Below are 22,787 nucleotides of genomic sequence, written 5' to 3'. Positions count from 1 at the left end.
CGACTCCTGCAGCACGCTCAGCCAGTGCAGCAGACTGGCACTTGCCTGCCCGTATCTGACTGCCAGCAGCCCCACCGGCCTGTGGGCCCCAGACTGGAGGCTGTGCCCCCTTGCCCTGCCGCACGATCGGCTGGTGCCCCCACTCTGGGGGCGCACCAGCATCCGGCAGAGGAAGGCAGTGGCGAGCTCTGCCTAGCGAACCAGAAACGACGCTGAGGCCGGCTTGGGCACGTATTCCAGGGGAAAGATGGAGGCACGGGCAGCGGGGAGCGCCATGCCCCAAGCCCGGCTCGTTTGCCCATGTGCGGTTCCTTGTGTGCCACCCAGAAGGGGCCGTGTGTGTTCTGCTTATCCTGCAGCTGAAGCCCTGTGGGCTGTTCACAACGGTGCATCACACAGAGATCGAAACAGAATACAATACAACGCTGTGTTGAAAAAACGCAAGTTTAAACCACGCAGTGACAGAGAGAGAGAGAGAGAGACCACGCAGTACAGCTGGGAGGGGCAGACCCTCAAGCCCCCGGGCACGTGGCGGAAGAGACGAGGCGCCGAAACACTTCTCGGGGACCGGCTCCCCCTCCTGGGGTGCAGGCAGAAGGTGAAGCTGGTGGGCCGCCTCCCCAAGGCGCCTGGGGGGCCTGCCCCTTCCTCCCGTTCCCGCCCGTGCCCAGGCGAGGAAGGATTCTGCACCCGGGGAGTTGAACGAGTGCGCTGTCCCTCGGCCTGGGGCCGCCGGGCCCGTCGGGCTGCAGCCAGAGACGCAGAGAGCCCCGCGGGAGGGGAGGGGAGGGGTGGCCGGCTACGTGTAGAGGCGGATGGTGCCGTCGGCCCCCGCGGAGAAGAGCCAGGGCTGGCTGGGGTGGAAGAGGACGTCCAGGACGCCCAGCTCATGGGCTGGCGCGTGGCCCTTCAGCACCTTCACGGGCACGATGAGCGGGTTCTGGAGCAGGTCACTGCACGGGGGGGAGAGCAGAGCACAGCAGAGCGCCAGCTGAGCCGCCCGCCGGGGGCCGGTGCGTCGGGGCCTGGCCCACGTGGCTCCCCGGGCGCCCCCGCCCACCCCACACCTACTTGTAGACCATGCCGTGGCACACGATGACACTGCCGTCGTCCGAGCCCGAGGCGAAGAGCGGGTAGTGCGGGTGGAAGGCCACCGCCCTCAGCGCCGCCTTGTGGTGCCTGCCGGGAAGGGGCGGCCGGGAGCATCAGCCCTCCTGCCCTGGGGGCCTCCCTCCGGCCGCCAGCCCCCCCGCCCCACAGCCGGTGCCTGCCGTGCGCGGGCCTCCCCCGAATCCCCAACCACGGGGGCAGCCAGGCCCTGGGAGCAGCGGGGAGAGAGGGCCCTGCCACCCCCGCCCCCGCATCCCTCTCCCCCGACCACGGGGATGTGGGGCTGGGGGCATCTCCAGGGGGAATGGGGGGGCGACGGGGGTGGGGAGAGCAGGGCTGGGACACGGCTCGGGTCTCCGCCCTCCCCCCGGGTCCTGCGGCACGGGAAGAACGGGGCCCGCCCCCCCCCGCAGCACGCACCTCAGCACGCGGTAGGGCTTGGTGGACAGGTCCAGGTCGAACCAGGCGAGCTTGCTGTCGTAGCTGCCGCAGATCAGGTTGTCGCCTGGGGGGAAGCGGCAGCGCCCTCGGTCAGCCCCCCGCGCGCCCCACGCCCTCCACCGGCCCGCCGGGCCCCCCACTCACCTCCCGGGTGCAGAGCCATGCTGGACACCCACTGGCAGTTGGGCAGCAGCTTCTTGGCCAGCTCCTGCCGCAGGAGGTTGTAGACACGGACGCAGCGCTGGGTGGCCACGAAGAGGAAGGGCCGCGCCGGGTGGAAGAGCACGCGCTGCACGGGGCCCCTGCTGCGGCGGAAGGGCGCCTGGCTCCAGCGCTTGCTGGCCTGGTGCAGCAGCACCTGCAGGTGGCTGTTGTCGGCCGCCACGCTGGCAAAGTAGTCGCCCTTGCCGTGCCACGCCACCTGCGTCAGCGGCTGCGGGGGAAGCGCAGGGCGGGCGTGAGCCGGAGCCGGGCCCGGGCCCGCCGGGCGCCTGTCGCCAGCACCCGGCCTGGGCCTCGCGGGGAACGGGGCCGAGGTCTGAGGCCCCGCTCCCGCCGGAAGGGATGCGGCCCACAAGCGCCCGCCCGCCCGCCCGCCCGAGGCAGCACCTTCCCGTGCTTGACGACGAGCCGCACGCCCTGGCGCCAGTCCTCTCCGGAGGCCTCCTCCCACGCGACGGGCTGCGGACGCGCCTCCTCGGGGGCCACGTAGCTGCCGAGCAGCCGGTCGGTGGCTTCGCGCAGCAGCGTGTCCCCCAGGCCGGGGTTCAGCAGGAGTACCGACTGCTCCCTGCGGTGGCGGCGGGGAGGAACGGGAGCGTGTCTCAGCCGGGCAGCGCGTGTGGAGCCCGGGCGCTGGGGCAGGTGGGCACCCGGCCGAGGGCACGCTCCGGCAGCCCGGCTAGGGAACGGCCTGGGGCCCCTTCGGTCCCGCATTCTGCTCGCCCACTGTGCTCTCCGTAGCTGCGACCGAGTCCGGCACCCGAGGCGAAGCTGTGGTGGAGCAGTGGGTGGGCCGGCCGGGGACCCGGGCAGGGTCTGCCGGGGGGGAGCGCCCCTCCCCAAGCCCGGAGGGGCCGCTAGTCTTCGGGCCAAGGCACAGCGTGCACAAAGCCCCCCACCCACCCCGTGGCAGCTGGCTTCCATGGGGCTCCGGGGCCATGGGCGACTTCCCCGGTTTCCAACCTCCATGCCCCCAAGCTCCCTTTCCGGATCCATGCCGTCACCCCCACAGCCCACACCGCCCTGAGGCGCTGTGCCAGAGCCACGCTCCGTGGGACGATGCCCTCCGGCAGCAGGACCCCGGCTGACTCACACGGCGATGGCCACCAGGCAGAGGAGGGGACTGGGGTTCCAGGCGAGGCTCTTGACGGCCCCGCGCACGGGGACGGTCTTCACGCAGCGCGCCGAGCACACCTCCCAGAACTTCACCGTGCCGTCGTCAGAGCCTGCAGGGAGGCGGGAGGGGGCATGAGGCCAGCGCCACCCCCGCATGGGCCCCCCCGCCCCGCCCCGTGTGGGCGGCTGAGCCCGCTACCCTCCGCTCACCTGACGCCAGCCACTGGCCATGTGGGGAGATGCTGAGGCAGCGCACGAGGCTGGTGTGGCCCCGGTAGACCTGGTCGAGGGGGGACACGGCAGTGGGTGACACCCCTGCTGCGGCACATCACGCACCCACCTGCCGCCGCTCCCCCCAAGCCAGGGCGGAGGCGCCCCCCGGGGGTTCCCCGGAAGGGTCTGGGGGCCTGCCTCCCCCGCCCAGCCGGCACGCCTTGGAACGGCTCCCCGGACGCCTCACCAGGGCCTGCGCCGTGGGGAAGGGCTGCAGGTCTCGCGGCTTGGGCAGCCGGGGAATCAGGTCCTCGGGGTCCACGTTGACCTGGAAGAGAGGGAGGTTGTGTGGACACTGCCCCGGAAGCCCTAGCACCGCCTTCTGCAGGGGGCCGCAGGGGCCCGGCCCTCTCCGCCCGGGCGTGTTCGCCTTGACGAAAAGAACAGCCCGTGCCGTGCAGGAGACCCCCGCCCCGGGGGTCACTGGAGATGAGGGGGCTGCCTCTGGCGACCACTGGCCTCCCCCCTCCCCCTGCAGGCCCCCAGTGCTGCGCGTGGGGGAACGGAAGGCACGCTGCACGCCCCCCCCAGCAGCCGAGAGCCACAGAAGGCCCCCCCCGCCCCCGCCCTGGAAGGGCTCCGGGCCAAGGCCCCGCCTGGCTTGTTCCCACCCGGGCAGCGAGGGCCTCCCTGCCGCGCCCACTCACCCGCATCTTCCTCTGGCGCGGGCACAGGTAGAGGTCGAGGCAGCGCTCGAAGCGCTCATGGATGAACCGGGGGTGGGCTGGCACCTGGCGCAGGCAGCGGAAGCGCTGGGGCAGGAAGTTCCGCTTGCGCTCGGAGGCCTCCTGCTCCTCCCAGGCCAGCTTCTGCGGGGCAGAGCGGCAGGTGTGGGGGGCGGCCGGGTGCCCGGGGCCTCACGGGCCGGACGGGCCAGCCGCCCCGGGGCAGCGCTGCCTCCGGCCCTGGAGCGCTGCCGCCGCCCAGAGCCCCCACCCGGGCCCACTCACCTCCTCCTCTGTGGGCAGGTACTCTGGCGGGGGGTTGTAGGACTCCTCGTGGCCAGGCAGGGGCAGCTTCGGGGCCGGCACGTGCATCTTGTGCCGGCCCAGGATGGAGTTGGGGTCCTCCTGGGCCCACAGGTCATAGAAGGCGGGCGTGTCCTCCGCGGGCTTCCGGGGCTTGATCCAGCCCATCTTGATGGCGTGGACCAGCCTGGAGACCTGCAGGGGGGCGGGCCCATCACCACCCACTGGAGGGCGCGCTGCGCTTCCATGCTGCCCCCTGGGCTCGTCCTGCCCGGCTGCTGGGCAGTGCTCCTCGCTCCCCGGGACAGGGGCTGCGGGGGCCCCGTGCTCCCCATGCCGCTGCTTCCAGCCGGCGAGGAAGAGGCCAGCAAGCCCCCCTCCCGTGGGCTCCGGGGGCGCCCAAGCAGTGAATTGGCTCTTGTGGGGGGAGCGTTACACAATGCTCAGGACGGGCCTGTGGGGCTTTGTCCTCGGCAGGCTGAGCGGGGGATCCGGGCGCGCCCCGAGATGGGTCTGGGGGAGGGGGGCTTCTGGGGGTCGGAGATGGAAGGAGAGCCGGGCGTGTGACCCGAGCCGGCTCCAGCCGCTGCTCTCCGGCCCAGTGCTCCAGGGCCCCGGCCCGCCCTGCGCTCACCTTCTCCTTCTCGATGAGGGAGGGGATGAAGCTCCGCTTGTCCGCTGGGCGGTTGGTCACCGGGTGCAGCATCACCTGGCTGCTGAAGAAGTCCACGGCCGGCTGCGAGAGAGGCGGTCTCAGGCGGCTGCCACCGTGCCCCACCCCACTCACCCGGGGGGAATGCCAGGAGGCGGCACGGGGGGGGGGCAGAAGAGCAGGCCTCACCTCGTAAGGGTTGAACTTCACCTCCCCGAAGTGGCCCCTCTGGAGACGGGTCACCAGCTCCACCTGTTCGTCGGTCAGCTTCACGTCTGCGCCCGTCATTTTGTCCTGCACGGTCCGCCTGGTGTGGGCAGGAAGCGGGGCAGAAAGGACGTCACCGCAGAGTGTGAGTGAGTGAGTGAGAGAGAGAGAGAGAGAGAGAGGGGGGGGGGGGCTTTCCTTCTCGTCCCTCCTCCCACCTCTCTCCTCATCCACGGCGGGGCCACCTACACTCCCGGCTTGGCTAGTCATGGTATCACCAAGGCGTGCGCCTCCAGGGCCTCCCTTTCAGCGCCACCCACCCCTCCCGCACCCCCTGCCGTCCGCACCCTCTCCCAGGAGAGGCTGCCCAGCCTGGCCTTCGACTGAGCACTTCCACTGGACTGTAAGACAGCGGAAAGCCACAGACACGCAGGATCGCGGATGCTCCCAAGCCCCCAGGAGAAGCCCTGCTGGATCGGGCCGATGGCCCACCCAGTCCAAGACGCACGGAGGCAAACCGGCTGTTCGCAGGCTCAGTGGGAAGGAGCAGAGCCCACACCGCTGCCTGCCCAAGCCCCCGAGCGCGCGAGCGCAGGCACGCCGCCTCAGCCTGGCCCGATGCCCACAGGATCCTCCGAGCGGCAGGAGTGCTGAGCGCCCTTTCGGGCAGGAGGCGGAGCAGACGCAGCACGGAGCTGCTGAGGCCACGAGCCCGAGCGCTGCCTCCCATGGACCTGTGCAGCCCCTCTTAAAGCCGCCCCGATCGAGGGCTGGCACCGTTCCCCGCGGCCACGCCTTCCATGAAGGAGTCCTTCCCACCAACCGGCCCATGGGGCGACCGCTGGGCTCTCGCGTGACGGCAAGGGAGAACGCTGTGCTGACATAATTCTGAACACCTCCCCACTTGCCGTGTTTCCAAGCCGACGCGTTTTGGCAGCCCGACCTCCGAAGGTCCCCCGGATCGCGCTGGTCCGGGCGCTCAGGCCATCACGCAGGGCTGCCCTGCGCAGGAGCCGTGCGGAGTCGGCGGAGCGGGCCCTCCCTCGCGCCCTCCTGGCCTTTCGCCCTGGTTTTCACTCATGCTTTCAACTTGCTGACCCAAAACAGAAGTCACGCTGCCCAGCCTGTAGCCTCCGGATCCCCTCCCTCAGATCCCTGGGATCGTACCGATCATTTTCCAGCCTCTGGTACAGAGGCAGATCTTGGGGATATAGTAAACATTTGGGTAAGCTCAGCAATTTCATGGTCCAGTATTTAATGAACTCTGGGACAGTTACCAGAAAGTGCTGGCGAGCTTCTGCTTGCAGCGCGTCGGTCCGGTCGGGGCGCTTGGCTCTTGGCACGGGCTCCCTGCCTGCCTGGCCTGCTCAGGCTCCCTCTGCGGACGTGAATCTGGGGAGGGGCACCCGGGCGTTCCTGCCACCCCGTTCCCCTCTGGTGCCCCGTCATCTCCGTTGCTCATCTGCTCAGCGCTCTCCCCTCCCCAAAGGACAGGGGGCCACGGGGCGCTGTCCCACCTCCCCCCGCCCATCTGCCACGGGCACGGTGCCCTCTTACCAGTAGTCGGGGCTCTCCATCTTCTCCAGGAAGCGGTCCAGCTCGTCCTTCGTGCGGATGGGCTTGAAGATCTTCTTGCCGTGCAAGTCATACCCGATGTGTGGGAAGTCCTGGTACCACTCCATGGGGATGTTGCCCACCGTGTTGCGGATGTCCTGCGGGGGGGGGGGGGAGACGAAGGAGGCGGATCAGCGCAAGCCGCTCCCACCGGGGCGAGCAGAGCGTCCCCAGTGCCGTCCGCGACGGGTCAGGGGCAGAGCCCAGCGCACCTGGCTGCCTCCTCTCCTGGCCGTGATCTTGGGGGCTTCTTGGGGATTGTCCTATGTCCTGCGAGGCGAGCGTGCCCCACCTGCGGCAGGAGTCGCTCTGTGCTTGGGCAGGCCAGCACCTCTGGCACCTGCCCTTCCGCCTTCACCTGTGCAGCGCCCCGAAAGGTGGCCTGGCAGCGTGCCGGTCCTTGGGCCAAGGAGGACCGGATTCTGCGGAGACCGCCCCCCCCCCCCGCCGCGCATATGCGGGGCAATGCCCCCCACTCTCCTCCCACAGCCTTCCCGCGGAGGTGCTTATTTATTAATTTATACCCCAGCGGCGTGGCAGCGCAGCGCTTGATAGCGCCAAGTTCTTCAGGCGTCTGCAACTATCGACCACGATATAGCGAAACGGCAGGAAACCAAGTGCGCGCAAAGGAGGCCCCAGCGCGACCGCGCTCACAAGCGACCCCAGCAGCCCCCTTGGGGTTCTCAAAGGCCGAACTCCTTCAACGTAACAGGAGTCCTTGCCCGGTACGGAGATGACCTCGGGTGCAGCCGCAGACATGCCCCTCGGGGTGGGAGCTGCTCTGCCTGGGTGCCCCGAGAGGCCCTGCCCTGCTGCGCTCCTGCAGGCTCACCCCCACCCCAAATTCGGTTCCCCAAACTTCCTACATAGACCTCTGCTGCCACATGGAGTCCCAGAGCAGAGGGGCGCAATGAGCCAGAGCCACCAGGCCCAGCCCCCTGCCCAGCACAGGGCTCCCAGTTCAACCCTTCCTCAGACGGCTGCCCAGTCGCCTCCTGACTGCCTCCAGTGGGGGAGAGCCCCCCCCGGTGATCGGTCCCATCGCTGTGCTGCTCTCACAGTCAGGAAGTTCTTCCTGACGTCTAGCCAGAACCTGCCTTCCTGTAACTTGAGCCAGTTACTCCGCGTCCTGCACTCTGGGATGCTCAGGGAGCGATCCTGGCCCTCTCTTGCGCAACAGCCTTTCAGGCAGGCAGGCAGGCAGGCAGAGCACTGTCCCATCTCCACTCAGCCTGCTCTTCTCGGGCCTCACCAGCCAGGTCTTGCTCTCTCCTCTTGGGGCTTTGCCTCCCTTCCCCGATCACCTTTGCTGCCCTCCTCTGGACCCTTCCCAGCTCGCCTGCTTCCCCCTTGAAGTGTGGGGCCCAGAACTGGACACGGGACCCCAGAGGCAAGCCACTGGGGCCCGCCGCTGGAGGGAGAGTTGGCCTGCACCACAGAGACCTCCCTTTTCAACACCCCCGGCCCGTATCGCCTGCATCCCCATCCACCCTCGGGCCAATCCTCCTTCGGCCCGCCCTGGCTGAGTCCCAGGGCCTCGAACCGCGGGCGTGGCCGACGGCAGTCCCACGGGCGGCTCCATTCTCCGATTCTGAGTGACCGAAAACAGCACGGCTGGCCCACCTGCGTGCTGGAGGTCTGGCCGGACACAGTGCCTGCCCAGCCTCCCTGCACCCTCTGCTGCCTCCCTCCCCAGCGGGCAGACTATGGGCCACGGGGCCCAGCGGCCCTCCAGCGCCAGGGTGCCCACCCGGGGAGCGCGGGAAGCGCTCCCACAGTGCAGGCCGACCCGGACGGCCCGCTCTCCAAGGAAGCGCGCCTGCTCCCGGCACGGCGGCCCCCTCGGCTCCTGGGGGGGAGGCTGCTTCCGGGCCAGCATCTGGAAGCCCTTTGGGCAGGCCCGGGCGGTCCAGCTGCGGCCCCTCGCAGCTCCGTGGTGGGAGGCACGGGCTGGGCGCCCCCCGGACACGGCCTGCGGCTCATTCAGGGCAGGGCGGGGAATTAAGCGCGTTAGGGCAGGGCAGGGCAGGGCAGGGCAGGGCAGGGGCGGTCGGCAGCGCGGCAGCTCCAGGGCCCGTCCGGGCAGAAGGCCTCACTTTTCCAGCACGCACAGCGCTGGCAACCGCAGCCTGGGGCCGGGCCAGCTTTCTATCGGCCGCCACTGAGCCTTCCCTGGGATGAGTGTCACACCGCTGGGCAGGGGACAGCCGGGAGGCCTCGGCGGCTGCCCTCCCCTCCTCACTCCGGCTCGACTGGCCGGAGAGGCGCCGGCCCGGAGGCCCAGCACAGGATTGCACCAGGAGCCGCCGGAGGGTCCGCAAAGGCATGCCCGTGTCCCAGAAGGCGGTGTGCGCGGGGTTGCTTGCTTGCCCGGGGGCTGCCGGAAGGCACCCCTGCCTGCCTTGCAGAGCGCCTGGTCCCGCTGCACACGCCCGCCAGTGCACCCCCGAGTCCACCCGGCGCTTGCTCACGGCGGCTGCGCACAGGACGGGCATTCAGAACCGCCTGCAGGTTCCAAAGCATCCGGTGGAGCACCCTTCCTCACGCCTCGACCTGCAGCCATTGCGAGGAGAAGCCCCGACTGCCCTCGCTAAGCTCAAGGTCCTTTCTTCCCTCATCCACAGCCTGTGGGGCAGCAAGGTGTGAAGGGGGACCCAGGCCGCCCCACCTCCAGCCCCCAGGGACACCTGGTTTCCATGAACACAAGGGAAGAGCGAGTGGCCCCTGGGCTGGTGCTGCTGGAGAGGCCCCCGCCCAGCCCCCCAGCAGCCTGCTCCACTCCCCCAGGCCCTTGCCAGGAGCTTCCCGCCGGGGATGGACGGGCGGGCCGTGCGCAGGACAGGGTGGCAGCCTGCATTCCCTGCCCCCGGACCAGGCAGGGCCCAGCACCTGACAAGAGGGAGGGAGAGGGGGGGTGCCAGCAGCCCAGGGAGCCCACCGGGGGGGGGGATCCCTCTGCCACTCGGGACAAAACACAGCTACCCCAGTCCCCCCAGGCACGGCGTTCCCCCTTCCCTCAGGTTCCAGCCCTGCTGCTCCCAGGCCCGTCACGCCAGGCTCACGGGCAGCGGGTGGCCGTGCCAGCCGGCCCTCTTTCTGCCTGCCGGTTGCCTTTGGCACAGAGGAGCTGGGCAGGCCCCCGGGGCAAAGCCCTGACTCCGCTTGTCCCCTGCTCCCCCACCCCGCCGCCTGGCCTCCACAGCATGGTGCCAGGTCTGCTACGGGGGACACAGGAGGGGAAAACTGATCCTGGGCTCTGGAAGATGCGTCCTTGGAATCCCTGGTTTGGCCCCCTGCCTTTTGTTCCAGTCTTGGCAGAAGCAGCTTTCCGGCTCCGTGGCTTCACAGGTGAAGCTGAAGCCCTCGGACAGGTGCCAGCATGACGGAGGGCAGGGCAGAAGGACCCGCTCCTCTGGGCGCCTGGGCGGACACACCTGCCTAGCTATGCGGCTCAAGGTGCATCCTTCACGTCCCCACCTGGCGCAGGACTGCCGCCGTGAAGTGAAGCTCAGACCACCCGGCAGGCCCGAGGGCCAATGGGGCTCGCTGGAGACGCCGCCGCCGCCACTGTAGGGCTGGGGCAAGACGCCCGCTCCTCCGCTCCGGACCACGCGCGTGGGGTGCTCAGCACCCGCCAGCGCAGCGCAGCGCAGAGCAGCGCATGCCTGCAGACTTTCCTCCGTGTCAGTAGCCAGCCCGCTCCCACCCCCTCCCCTCCCTCCCTCTTGCCTCCCATGTAGGTTCGCGCATCAACCCGTTGAGCTCAGAACGGAGGCTGGCGCTCCCCCCGTCAGTCCCGCCCCCACAAGGAGCTGCCGTCATGTCACTCAGCCACACGTCTGGAAGTTGCTCTTGGAACGGCCGAGGCATTCCTCCTCCTTGGAGCGCATTCCTGGCAAGGGGAAGGATTCTTTTCCCAGTAGCGCTCCCTTGAAAATAGCTGGTCCACGTGGAGAATGGAGGCGGGGGGCGGCTGGGGGAAGGCCAGGCCCGTACGGGTGGCGGCGTGAGAGGGAAGGAAGGTCTCCTGCCGGGCACGCGGAAACGGTCCTTCCCGTTTCTGGGGGCCGTGCAGCGGCACAGCTTCCTCCCCCCGCACGGAGACAGGGATCCGTGCACCAGGCCCCTTCGCACGAGCACCGGGAAGAGGCGCCCCTGCTCCGTCCAGCACTCCTGAAGGCGCGGCCAGCAGAAGGGCACAGAGGCCCGTCCCGCGCTTGGGCGGGCAAAGAGCAGCAGCACACCGGGGGCCGGCTGCGCCTGTGCAGTGCCGGGGGGACTCGCTGACCCCCGCCCCCGTGCGTCCGTCTGCCGGCCCAGCATGGCCCCCTGCCAGGGACAGGGCACTGGGCGTCCCAGGGGGTGCGGGTCGGGCACCCTGCACCAGCCCCAGCGCAGCGCAGAAAGGTGCGGGGGCTCGGCACCTTTCCCACGGGTGGGAGAGGGGCTACCGGGGGAGCGGCCCAGGACCTCTCTGCCACCTTCGGGCAAAGCAGGAGCCGTGAGCGGCCCTCACCAAGTGCAGCCACCCCGCTGGGCCCTTCACCTGCCTCGTCTTGGAGCCTGGGAGAAAGACCCGAGGGTCTGGAAGGACTGGGCCCGAGGCGGCGATCCGACGTGACCAGGTGACGGTGCAAGCGGCAACCCCGCCGGCTACTGCAGAAAGACACGAGACCGCGAAAGAAGGCAGGCAGGAAGGAAGGGCAGGGCAGCTGTGCATTTGCAGCCCTTGCCTGGAAGGAGCACTCCTCGCGGCAGCTTGCAACCGAGGGGAGGGGCACCCGTCCACCTTGACACGCGGGAGGGAGAGCCAAGGGCCAGGCACTCGTGGCGCAGGATGCGAGAGGGCGGCGCAGGCCGAGCAGGAAAGTGCTTCTCCGCGAAGCCCGGCTCTGCTAGGGTTAATCTTTCCCGCTGTGCCCCATTAGCAGCAGCAGCAGGATCAATTTGGTTATGCCTGGTGAGAGGAGGAGGGGACGAGGGAAGGGATGCCGCCACCGCGAGTGCTCCCCTCTCCCTCTCCAGGAACTGGGATGATGCCACTCGCTTCGGAGGCCCCGCATGCCCCCCCCCATCGCACTGACGGTGCCTCCGGGGAGGACACACACGAGCCGGGCCCGCCGCGTCCACGGCACTGCCGCTCCCCGGGCTTCTGCGGGACGCCCAGTGCCTGCCAGGATGCCAGCAGGCCCGGCCACCCCTTGCCGAGGCCCCGTGCGAGGGACCTGCCGGGCAGGCGAGGCCGGGACCCCACAGGTGAGGGCGGCCCGTGCGCGCCGTCCTCCCCCGCCCCGTGCGCGCCGCCACTGCCGCCCCCTTCGCCCAGCGGGAAGGAATGCTCAGGTAGGCGTGACATGCGCGCAGGGGAGGGGCCTCTCCGGCCAGCCACTCGCTGGCGCTATAAAGCGCTCGCTCGGCTCGGCCACACGCCACACGGAGCCTCGAGACGCACGCACACGTGTGCGAGGGGGAGCACAGCAGTGCCGTGTGTGTGGCAGGGCTCAGCCCCTTCTCCGCCGGGGCGGCTGGGCAGGGGAGGCGCGCCAGTGCGGGGAGCGGAGCGCGTGCCACCGGCGGGCTGCTGGGAGACGGTCCGGGCAGGGCCCCCGAGCGTCAGGGAAGGGGCCGTGGGGGCCGCCTGCCCGCCTGCCGGCCTGCACCGCCGGCTGGGGGATGGGGCGGTGGAGCTGAGAGTGGCGGCCCACACGGACCCCCCGCTGCTGGCCGTGCCCCCCCTCCGGAGCCCGGCCATGTCCTTTGCCATGCTGCGCTCGGCCCCCAGCCGGTTCCTGTACCCCGAGATCAGCATGCTGTCGGAGGACGAGGAGAACGGGAGCGAGAGCTCGGGCTCGGACGAGAAGCCCTACCACCTGGACGCGGGCGGGTACGGCCTCAAGGGCGGCAAGCGGCGGAGCAGCAAGAAGAGCAGCCGGATCAGCCGGGAGCCCCGGCAGCGCCACACGGCCAACGCGCGGGAGCGGGACCGCACCAACAGCGTCAACACTGCCTTCACCGCGCTGCGGACGCTCATCCCCACGGAGCCGGCTGACAGGAAGCTCTCCAAGATCGAGACGCTCCGCCTGGCCTCCAGCTACATCTCGCACCTGGGCAACGTCCTGCTGGTGGGGGAGGCGTGTGGGGACGGGCAGCCGTGCCACACCACGCCGGCCTTCTTCCACCACGGCGGCAGCGGCGGCGGCGGCGGCAGGAGCCCACCCACGAGGGAAAGCGAAGGCTCCCAGCCCAAGCAGATCTGCACTTTCTGCCTCAGCAACCAGAGGAAGATGGTAAGCCCCGCGCTCTTCCGGCTGGGGGGCGGGAGGTGGGAGGAGGCCCAAGGGGGGCTCCGAGACCCCTAAGGAGTGGCAACCCCAACACGGCGGGCCCCGACCCTGGCCAAGAGTTCACCCCACCGTGTACTGCGGGGATCTGGAAGGCGCACCAATCCCTCTGGTCGCAGGGGAAGAGAAGAGGATGCATAAGCCAGCCAAGGAGAGATCGCTGGCCCCCGAAGAGACCTGGGGGGGTGGCTGGGGCAGAAGGCGGCCAGGCTGGAGTTGCCCTCAGGGGGCTGCAGGCCCTCGGGTGGGGCGGGGGGGCTAGTGCTGACCAGCTGGCCCGCCATCATTCCTGCCATGACCTGGACGGAGCCGTTCACACCTTCCGCTCAGCAAACGAAGGGCAGGAGGCGATGCCACCCCAGGAGAGGCGCTGGGGCCGAGCTCCCGACGCAGCACCTGCCGCACGGCCTGCCCGGTCACGGGGCGTGTGGCCTGCGATCCTGTCCCTGCACAGCTCAGGCGGGCGCATGAGTGGGGAGGGGTAGCGGGGGCCCCTTATAGCCTTCGACAATGAATGGCAAGTCAGCCGTCCTGGAGAAGTTTGTGCCTACGAGCCCGTGGGCTGCGACGCCTCGCCTGGTTTAGGAGGGTTCTCTGGAGCAGAAACCTCAGGCGTGAGAGGGTGGCTTGCTTGCCAAACGGCTTCCCCGGGGAGAGGAAGCAGGTCCCGCGACTGCCTCTCCCCACAGCTCTCCTCCCACGGGGCAAGTAGAGCTTAGACCAGGATCTACTAACAGACCTTCAGGTGACTTCCAGCAGAGCAGCCAAGGTTTCCCAATCCCAACGGCAGAGAAGCAAACAAAACCGAAAGGGGCATTTTCTCCTCCTGATTTAGCCTGCTAAGTCAAGAAATGCTTTGCGGAAAGGAAGGTGGGTCCCTGCTGCAAGAGACCTTTGCATGAGCGCCACTTCTGCTACAGAAACCAATTCCTGGACTGAGCATGTGCTCAGAGCACTTTGTTCCGCAAACTGGTGCCCGCTGTCCGGACGGTTCCAGTGGAAGAAGTGGACCCTGTACGGCGGAGGCCTCCCCATCCCTACACGAGGTCTCGCTTCCCAGTGAAGGACTGGAGAGATCCCCCACCCCACGAATGTCGCGCCTCAGCTGCAGGTGGAGCCGGGGCCACTTGCCATCCCTCCCCAGCCTCTGCTTCGGCCCCACGCCGCCTCGCAGCAGCTGCACGAGGCACCCGCCTTGTCCGCTCGGCCCCCCCCACTGCACCGCGCGGCCGTGCCTGGCCTGGCCTGGCCTGGCCTGCCCTGCGCTGCCACCGTTGCAGGAGGACAAGGGCCTTTCTGCCGCGTGCCAGGCCCTCGCTCGACACGTCCCCCCACGAACGGCCTGGAGAGCGCGAGAGCGGCTCCCGCGCCACAGCCAGACCCACGGACAGCCCCAGGCAAGCCTCCTGGAGCGAAGGTTCGCTCACTAGACTGTGGTGAGAGAGTGAGCGAGTCACAAGGGCATTCGGCCAGTGAAAGGGCGAGATGCACGGCCCTGTTCGGGCGGGGAGGCCCACCCAGTGGCCGGCAGGTGCTCGGCAGGCTCCGGCATCGACCGCACCACCAGGCACGTGCGTGTATCACCACTGCGGCCAGCACTGCGCCGGGTGAACGGGGCAAGGACAGGGCAAAACGCGCCTCCTGCATTCACAGCAACGCAAGGCCTCAGCCCTTACGCGGAGCAACGGGATGCCGCCGGATGCAAACAGGCTGGAGGGAGTACCGGGCGCAAGACAACGTGCCTACCAAATTCCTGAATCCTCCTTCAGAGGAGTCAGAAGAGGTCCAAACCCCGCTTTTCGATATTTGATCGGCCAATTGCTTTGGTGCAGCAAGTCATTAGCACATGACTGGAATCCTGGAAGGAAAAGGAGATGTTCCGACAGAAGTCGCCGCTTTGCCTCGTGCTGGGAGCTGCAACAAAATGCGCCGCGCCGGCACTCAGACCTCGCGTGCAACGCGGGTTGCCCAGGAAGAACGACGCCCAGGCGGGGAGACTGGCACGACGGTGGCGCACGCTTGCGCGAGAGGTGCCCGGGAAGCACACCACTGGGACTGCAGGCAGGGAAAGGAACCCGGGGCCCCGGGCAGGCGCTCTGGCTGCCACTGGCCGTGCAGGAGGCGGCGCTGCTCCCGAGTGAGCGCTCAGGATGCCCCTGGTGGGCCCCCCTCTGCTCTGCTCTGCTCTGCTCCGCGTACAGACGGTCCGGCTCCGGTCCCGGCTCCAGGCAAGGCCGTGCAGGCTGCGGCAGGCAACAGGGGAGCCGCCCGCCAGTGTGCCGGTGGCAGGCAGTGGGGGGTGAAGGTCTGACCTCCGTTTATTTCATCTTATTTGTCCACTGCATCTGTTGATTCTATGCATTTGTTCTACGAGATTCCTGTACTATCATTCAATGTCTATACTGCCCAACAGCCGAAGCTCCCTGGGCGGTTCATACAGCTGGACATTTCTGGGTGGTTCACAATAACTGAAGCAACCGAATGTCTCGCGAGGACACGCCGTGCGCCTCGGCAGCGCCTGGAGCGGGAAGCGGCAGAGTCCCCCGGTCCTGAGGTGTGCGTGCAGGGGAAGGCTGCCAGGGTCAGGAACTGCAGGGGCAGAGCCCCAGCGCACGGCCACCCCGGCTTGCTCGGCCGGAGAGGCTCCCAAGGGCGGTGGCGCATGGGAATGGTGGTGCGATCCACGCCGTCTCCGCCTGCACCGCTGCTGCCTTTGGGCTCACACAGCGAAGAGCAAAGCGCGTGCCTCGGAGACCCCTGCTCACTCGAACTAAAAGGGCGCACGATCGACTGCAAGCATTTTATCGCTCTAGCTAGTGAGCCCTTCCATTTTGGAATGTGCCGGTTTCTCTCAAAATCTCTTCCCCTCAGCCTGGCTTCTGGACTTGGAGCGAGGGGTGAGCGCTCAACCTCAGGACCCACGGCTCAGGAAGCCCACCGGGCCTGACCCCACTGCCAAAGGCAAGCCTCGCCACCCAGCAGCACCCTGAAATATTTCAAAGTGGGACGGCAAGCACAGGGGGCCGCGGGGGTGAGCATGCTACGCCTTGCGGAGGAACAGCATCCTGGAGCACACGCACTCGTGTGACTCTCGGGAACCGCCAAGTCCCCAGCGTCCGCCCAGGGACTCCAGGTAAAAGAGGGGGACGCGCGGAAAGAAAATGCGCCTTCTTCGGTTTCAGCGTGAAAAGGGAGGTCTGCCACAGAAGCAGAATCCGCTCCACTGCTGGCAGGCACTTCCACACGCAGGCCTGTGAAGCGGAGGAGAGTGGCAGGGGCCGCTCCGATCGTCGCAAACAAACAGCGGGGAACCGCGGGCCAGGGCAGGCGGCCCCTCCATCCACCTGCTCGCCTGGACCGTCATGCTTTACCAAACATTTTGGGAAGGAGAGCAAATGCACTTTTCCTACAACCAGCTGAACAACTTGAGACAGCAAGAGCTCTACCTTAATACCTGACTTCTATATTTAGGGTGGAAAAGTTGTGAGAAGGGGAAGACCCATTCAAGGGTTTATGACACTATAACGTCGTCTGCATTTTAACGTCTCCCACCTTGAGCGCAGTTTTCCGTGGAAGGGTGCCCTATCCATCTAATGAACACCAGATGAAGAAACAGACTCTTGCCGGGGGAGTGGGGGACAACGGCAGCGTACAATAGATTCCAGAAACGCTATTCAATGCTGTTTGTAATCACTGACATGAAAGAAGGGAAGCCTTGAGAACCAACCCATGTGGTCTTTCTCATCTGCTTCGACAGGATTTCGCATCCGACGCGGCACCGTGCAGCCCGACTGGAGGAACTGCCCTTGCTTTGCATGCTGGGGGGCAGTTTCCCACTGCATTGCTGCTAGGTGTGCCCCCCTGCCGCCCGGTTTCGGTGCGATGCCCCCTGCTAGCAGGAGGCCCCACGCTCTCTGCTCTGCACGAGGGGGCCTGAGGCAAGCGGAGCAGCCCCGGCACAGGAAGAGTTCGGCCGACGGGCAGTATTGCTCATATGCCTCTGAACGTGTTCAGAAATAGCTATCAGCAGTTCAAAAGTAAATACACCAACGTACCTTTAAACACATAGAACTTGCGAAAACATTAATAAAGAAACGGAAGTAAATCGCGGCCAACAGAACACCAGAAGCAGATTGGGCTGCAGACACCAGCCACGCAGGCTCAGTCAAGGGATGGGGCAAGGGCAGTGTCGTCCGTTCCCTTGGCCTGCAAGCCCATGTGCCACAGCGGCTCCCTGCCCCCGGCCTGGGCCAGGCGAAAAGGTCGCCGCTTGGACACCGGGGTGCAGGCACTCCAAGCGGCTCTTGGACCTTTCGACCGTGGGACGCAGGGAGCCACCCTCCGGCCGGCCAAGCTCACCGCCCACCGAGACCGGCATTTCTGCACGGGTGGCACTGGCTCTCCCCGCACGCCTCCCGCCACCCGGCCTCCCTGCCTGGAGGCGCCGCCGAGGCACAAGCCGGAGACCCTCTGCACTCAAGGCACACGCCGCCCGAGGAAGCCAGGGGCGCCCACGAGAGCAAGGACAGCAAGCCCGGTCCCGAGGAGAGCGGTCACCTGCCGGCGCCTCAGCCCAGCGTCCTGCCCACTCCCCCGTCCACACAGGGCCAGACCCCTTGTCCCGCCAGTCCGGTTTTCCCGAGACTGATATTCCAGCGAGGAGTTTCTTCCCAGCCAAACGTGGAGATGCTGGGGACTGAACCTGGGAACGCCTGCACGCGAAGCTGGGCCTCGGCCTCGAGCCGCAGCCTTCTCTGGCACCGCCGTGGCACCAAGCCTTGCCAGTCCGCTGCTGGAGCCAGCCCCCTCGCCCCTAACCCATTCCGCGTGCCCCTCCACCGCTGCTCCCACCTCCTCATCAACCGGTGCGGGAAGGGGCCCCTTATCCCAGGCGCCGGGAGCCTCCACGCAGCTGCAGTCCCGCGCAGGTGGCCGTGGCCACAATGCGCTGGCAGCACGGGCAAGGGGGCCCGGCCCGGCCGCTCCCCTGCACTGCCCTCTTGCGTGAGCCCGCGGGCCGACGTGGGCCACGGCCCGCTCCCCAGCAGGGCCTCTTCCGGACGGCTTGGTTTCTAAACACCCCGCCAGCGCCTCCGGTGGCCGTCCGCCTTCCTGGGGAGGCTCACAAGCATGGCACGCTCCTCGCCGGGCGAAGCACCCCTCCCTTCTGTCCAGCGCTTCCCACCCCGCAGGCGCACGGCTGGCGCGGGGCACGGGGAGCCGGGAATGGGGGCCGTCCGGGGCCCTCTTGGCAGGCGGGCGCCTCGTTCAGTGTGTATGCGCGGGGCACAATGGGAAGGGATCGTAAGGGGCCATGGCCATCCTTATTCAGGGCAACCTTTCGAAGGCTTTGTGACCCTCCCAGAGCGCTGGCTGTTCAGCAGTATAGAAACTAATTAAATGAGCAATCCTTTAAGTGGTGCGCGCAAACTTGTACAAAACGTGGAACGTTTCTGCGATGGCCATACATTGCAAATGTGCCATCCTCTTCGCACATGGGTCTACTACACACCCACTCTCCCAAAATCTCCCTGGAGAGCTTGGAGAGCTACAGGAGCTGGTTTCCCCACCCAGCCACTGGGCACGAACCCCGCTGCTGCCCCAGCCCGGCCCACGCCCATGATGCCCAGGCGAGGGCGGCTCATGGGTCCCAGCCCATGGCGGCCACGCAAGGTGCCCCCCCTTCCACCCCCAGGGTGCTCCCTGGCCGCGCAAGGTGCCAGACCAGCCTGAAAAGTAATTCACTGGGGTTTCCTTTTACCGGCCACCTTACTCGAATTCTTTAGCCTTAAAAAAAGAACCCAGGACACTTCCCCAACAGACCTCTGCAACCACGATGGCCATCAGCTTTACCTACGGACAAGGAAGGGGACAGGGAGCACCTGGGCCTCTCGCGAGGCGTGGATTTTGCAGGCTGCCGCGCGCGCTGGCTCCGGGGTGCCTCCTGCCTTCGCCTCCTCCGGTTCCCTCGGAGGCTGCCGGGAAGGGCGCCACAAGGCTGGCCCCGGCTGTGGGAAGGCCTCCCGCCAGGGCGAAACGCCACTGGCCTCGCGGGGCTTCCCGCCCGTGCTCGGCGTGGCGTGGCCACGCGCCCCCATCCCAAGCCCTCTTTCACTTCATGTCCCCAGCGCCAAACAGATTCCCCAAGCCGCGAGAATGGGAGGCAGTGCAACCGGGCTGCTTCAGGTTCCCCAAGAGCAGACGCAGGAGGGGTTTCTGGTGGCCTGTACCCGCTTTCCTCTGCTCCGTGACGCTCCCTCCCTCCCACCCTCCCTCCCTTCCAAGCAGCTGTTTGCTTAAGAGCAGGAAAAGGCCCCACTTTGAAGTCGCAACTCAGCGGGAGGCTAAGTGGGCTCCGAAAGGAGAGAGGCAGCTGCGCCTCTGGAGGTCTAGGGGGGTCAGGGCTTGAGGGAACCCTCTCACAGGCCAGCAAAGGAAGAGAGACCTCCCCCCGCACCCCGTAAAGGCTTCCCTGCTCAGGAAATGTCCAGGGCAGAAGCCCCTGATTAGGACCAGAGAGGGAAACAGGCATATGAGCCCCTGGGTGCCAGCTCGGCATTACCCAGGCCATACCCCCCCCCCCCCGTTTTGGCTCCGGGATGCTGTCAGAGAGGCAAAGAGTGCTTTTGCCCCCGCCCCCCCGGCTCGACTCAGATGTAACTGGCACAACAAGGAAACGGCACCTGCGCAGTCCAGTGCCCAGAAATGCTCAGCAGGGCGTGAGGCAGGATGCCTGACCAGACGTGCTCCTGGACCGTGCTGGAAGCCCAACTTGTTTTAGCGATTTTAAGGAGAACACGAGGTGATCTGTAACAGTGCATGATCCGACACACGCTCTGCATGTGTGAAAACACGGCACCCACCTGCCCCACATGGCCAGAGAATCCTGCAGAGGTGAGAAGAGTTGATGGGACAAAGCTGGAAGCGGCCAACTTGCGCGTAGGAGAGGCTGGTGCCTGGGAAGCTGGTCGGAGGCATATATTGGAAGCCACCGGCCTCCTCTCCAGTCCGCAGCCAAAGGAGGCTTCCTGCCCCATGGCAGCCCCCCAGGGCAGAAAAGCGCTTGACCTCAACGTGCTTGCTGAGCAAAAGCAAAGGGCCGGGTCTACACCCATCCTCAAACAAAAGGGTGCAGAATCGCTTTGCTGATGTCATGGCTACTTGTTTAAATTCACGCCTAGATAGCCTTCCTGACGCGCACGCCTGTCTCTTGTTAGAGGCCCAGGGCTGCAAACGCCCGCTCGTTTTCACACCGCATTGCTTAATCAGGCAAGACAAGCAGTTTTTCAGATGGGGGCATCCCTTCCGCCCAGCTCCATGCATGCGGTTGGGACTGGGCGTGCGCTGGAGGGAAGGCCACCAAGGCCAGGCGCTCGGCTGCCGGGCAGAGCCCAGCTCCAGGCTCTTCCAGCGCCCACACTTCCCCCCGTGGCACGGCGGAGGCGACAAGCTGCAGCCGGAGCCCCAGGGCGGCTGGCTCCGCGGCCAGTGGGCACCTGGAGGCCAGCTGTGCTGCTCTGCTTGGGGCGCAGGGGCCAGGAGGTGCCTTTTCCTGCGCTCACACCCCCACCCCCGAAGATGGGCCTGCTTCACAATCCCCTTAATTTACTGTTCCTGCTTAACTTAATGGCAGCGGAAAGGCAAGGTGATAGGGGAAAAATTATGAGGCGGGATTTTCCGAATCCCCATTTCCTCTCCAGACAGCAAGAGAACTCCTGGGGCCTGAACATCTGGGAAATTTAATTTCACCATTTCTGAGCTGAACACCCCCCCCCCCGGCCTCCCCTTTCACAAAGGATGAGGCTGCCGCGAGCATGGGCCACAGCAGCCGCTGATCCCACGCCGGGCACAGCGCACGGGGGAGCCGGAGGCCCCGTCCTGAGCAAACAAAAGCCCCAAGCACCGCGGCCGCAGCGGGGGCAGCAGTCTGGGGGCAGGTTGCTCCGGCGGCAGGCCTGCCCGGCCATTCTGAGACCCCCAAACAGGCTGACTTGCCAGAGCGCGGGCAGCCGGGGGACGCCTGCCGCCGCTCCGCCCGCCCGAGGACGAGCGAGTGCTTGCTGCCCCGCGCCCTGGTCCCTCCACAGGCCGAGCGCTCGCCCTCGCTGCTGAGCTCGCCGGGAGCCAAGGGCCAGAGTGGGAGCGAAGGGCGCGCCTCGCCAAATCGTCACTGGGATCTGCTCGGGCAGACCCAGTCAAACTGCGGTCCACGTTTCGTGCTTATCCCGAGGGCAGGGGGCTGATGGAGAAGGGCAGACGAGGGCGCGCCCCAAACAGAGAAGCAGGGAGGCCGGGGGAGAGCGCTGGTCCCCACAGCCCTGGAACCCCACATTCCTTCGTGAAGCTTTTGAGCATCCATTGCCCTGGCATCTGATGGGCGCGTGGGTTTGGGATGGAGCCAGGCTGCAGCGTCCGCAATCCGCTGGGCGCCTCGCTGTAAGGCAGCACCAAATGGCAGAGGTGCCATCAAGGCCCCCGTCGCCTTACAGAGAGGCTGCCTGAGAGGAAGGGCCGATGGTTCCGGAGGAGGAGGGAGCATGCAGGAACAGGGTGCAAGGGGGGAGAAGTCCGGGCACAAGGAGCGCAAATGAACAAGGCGGGCCTAGCGAGGACTTCAGTGGAGCATTTGTAGGAAAGACAGCAGCAGCAGCGCAGACGGACAAAAAGGGATCCCTGCGGCAGCCAGGTGCTTTCTGGAGCAGCCTCAGCTGTTCTCTCCACCAGAAGTGCTTTGCCTAACGTTGTTCATCCACTCTTGTCCCTTTGCAGAGTAAAGACAGAGACAGGAAGACGGCAATTCGAAGCTAGACAATGATGGATTCGGGAAGGTGGTGGAGGAGGAGGTGTTTAAGAGAGAGACGGAACGAGGGAGAACCCACACATGGAAAGCAACAGGACAGATCCTTCCAGCCTGCACCAAACTGCCGCCAGGAGCTCTGTGGTTCTGCCCAGGATAAACTTATAGCAGGCTGGCCCGGAGGAGACACTGAGCACCTTCGGGGCTTGGATTTGCCGGCGAGAAAAGGCAAGGCGGGACTCTGCTCTGCTGCGACGAGGCAGGCGCTGCAGGACTGGTGCTGCCACGAAGGGGGCGTCCTGCTGCTCAAGCCCACTCCCGACAGGGCGATCCTCAGGGACCTTGATCCTGCCGGGAAGCTCTTCTTGCTTTGTGGGTGGGATGCCAGGAGGAGGAAGAGAGGCTGAAGCGGGGGTGCGGCACGGTGGGCTGCTCCGCTCGCAGAGCCTTGGGTGGGGCTAAGATCAATACATGCTGGAGATTCATGTCATTGATTACCATAATATAAACCCAAGTTACTTGTACAGTGAGACGAGAATCTTGTGCTGGTAACGCGCTCGGCCGTGCTGCTGGAGGGGGTCTGCGCACGGCCTTGCCACGAGTGCGCGGAAGGGGTCTCCTCAGGCAGAAGTTGCTCTCCACCCGTAGCGCACCAAGGCCTGGCCCGTTCAGAGCAGGTGCTGAGGCCGAAGGGGCGTGGACCCGGCCTCTCCGGCCAAAGCCCAACGCGAGCACGGAATGGGGAGGTGCCGCGTGAGCGAGGAGAGGCCACAGGTGGGCACACGAGGCCCAGCATGGCCCAGAGGTACCCCGGAGTGGGACCCAAAACCCCCCTGCGAGCAAACCCCGGATGATGCCCGGGCACGCTCCCTGCTGCAGGATTCGACGCGCGGCTCCAAGGGGGGGCCGAGGCAGGGCAGGAGCGAGGGGGTGGGGGGCAGCTCCTCTGTGGGGCTGGGGCAGCAAGAGAAGCTGGTGTCCCCAGGAGCCGCACGGCATGGTGGGCAAGTGGGGACGCCTCGCTGGCGGCAGCGCTGGCAAGACCC

General features: G+C 67.0%; 2 protein-coding genes across 2 annotated transcripts in view; one reads left to right on the top strand and one right to left on the bottom strand.

The window, feature by feature from the left end:
* Nucleotides 1–428: 428 nt before the first annotated feature.
* BOP1 (BOP1 ribosomal biogenesis factor) overlaps nt 429–22,787 on the bottom strand; it is a 58,531-nt gene continuing 36,172 nt past the window's right edge. Inside the window, exons 3-15 of the mRNA XM_044453251.1 lie at nt 6,547–6,701; nt 4,972–5,089; nt 4,765–4,866; nt 4,113–4,325; nt 3,810–3,971; nt 3,350–3,430; nt 3,100–3,169; nt 2,867–2,999; nt 2,161–2,341; nt 1,696–1,984; nt 1,531–1,615; nt 1,072–1,179; nt 429–953 (exon numbers count right to left, since the gene is read on the bottom strand). Of these exons, the coding sequence (XP_044309186.1) occupies nt 800–953; nt 1,072–1,179; nt 1,531–1,615; nt 1,696–1,984; nt 2,161–2,341; nt 2,867–2,999; nt 3,100–3,169; nt 3,350–3,430; nt 3,810–3,971; nt 4,113–4,325; nt 4,765–4,866; nt 4,972–5,089; nt 6,547–6,701 (1,851 nt within the window). The 3' untranslated portion in view covers nt 429–799. The remainder of the gene's footprint in view (nt 954–1,071; nt 1,180–1,530; nt 1,616–1,695; nt 1,985–2,160; nt 2,342–2,866; nt 3,000–3,099; nt 3,170–3,349; nt 3,431–3,809; nt 3,972–4,112; nt 4,326–4,764; nt 4,867–4,971; nt 5,090–6,546; nt 6,702–22,787) is intronic.
* On the top strand, nt 12,235–22,271 carry SCX (scleraxis bHLH transcription factor). The gene is made up of 2 exons (XM_044453328.1): nt 12,235–12,890; nt 21,714–22,271. Exons 1-2 carry the CDS (start codon nt 12,354–12,356, stop codon nt 21,750–21,752), a joined length of 576 nt encoding a protein of 191 aa, XP_044309263.1. The 5' UTR covers nt 12,235–12,353; the 3' UTR covers nt 21,753–22,271.

Source organism: Varanus komodoensis, unplaced genomic scaffold (genome assembly GCF_004798865.1).
Source record: "Varanus komodoensis strain SLA01 unplaced genomic scaffold, ASM479886v1 scaffold78, whole genome shotgun sequence".
Classification (NCBI taxonomy): domain Eukaryota; kingdom Metazoa; phylum Chordata; class Lepidosauria; order Squamata; family Varanidae; genus Varanus; species Varanus komodoensis.
This window is presented reverse-complemented; position numbering and strand designations above follow the sequence as displayed.

Bases quoted from the DNA above. Each gene is read 5' to 3' on its own strand.
- SCX (XM_044453328.1), top strand. From the start codon at position 12,354: ATGTCCTTTGCCATGCTGCGCTCGGCCCCCAGCCGGTTCCTGTACCCC. The intron at 12,891-21,713 runs GTAAGCCCCGCG...GTCCCTTTGCAG, and splicing joins TCAGCAACCAGAGGAAGATG to AGTAAAGACAGAGACAGGAA.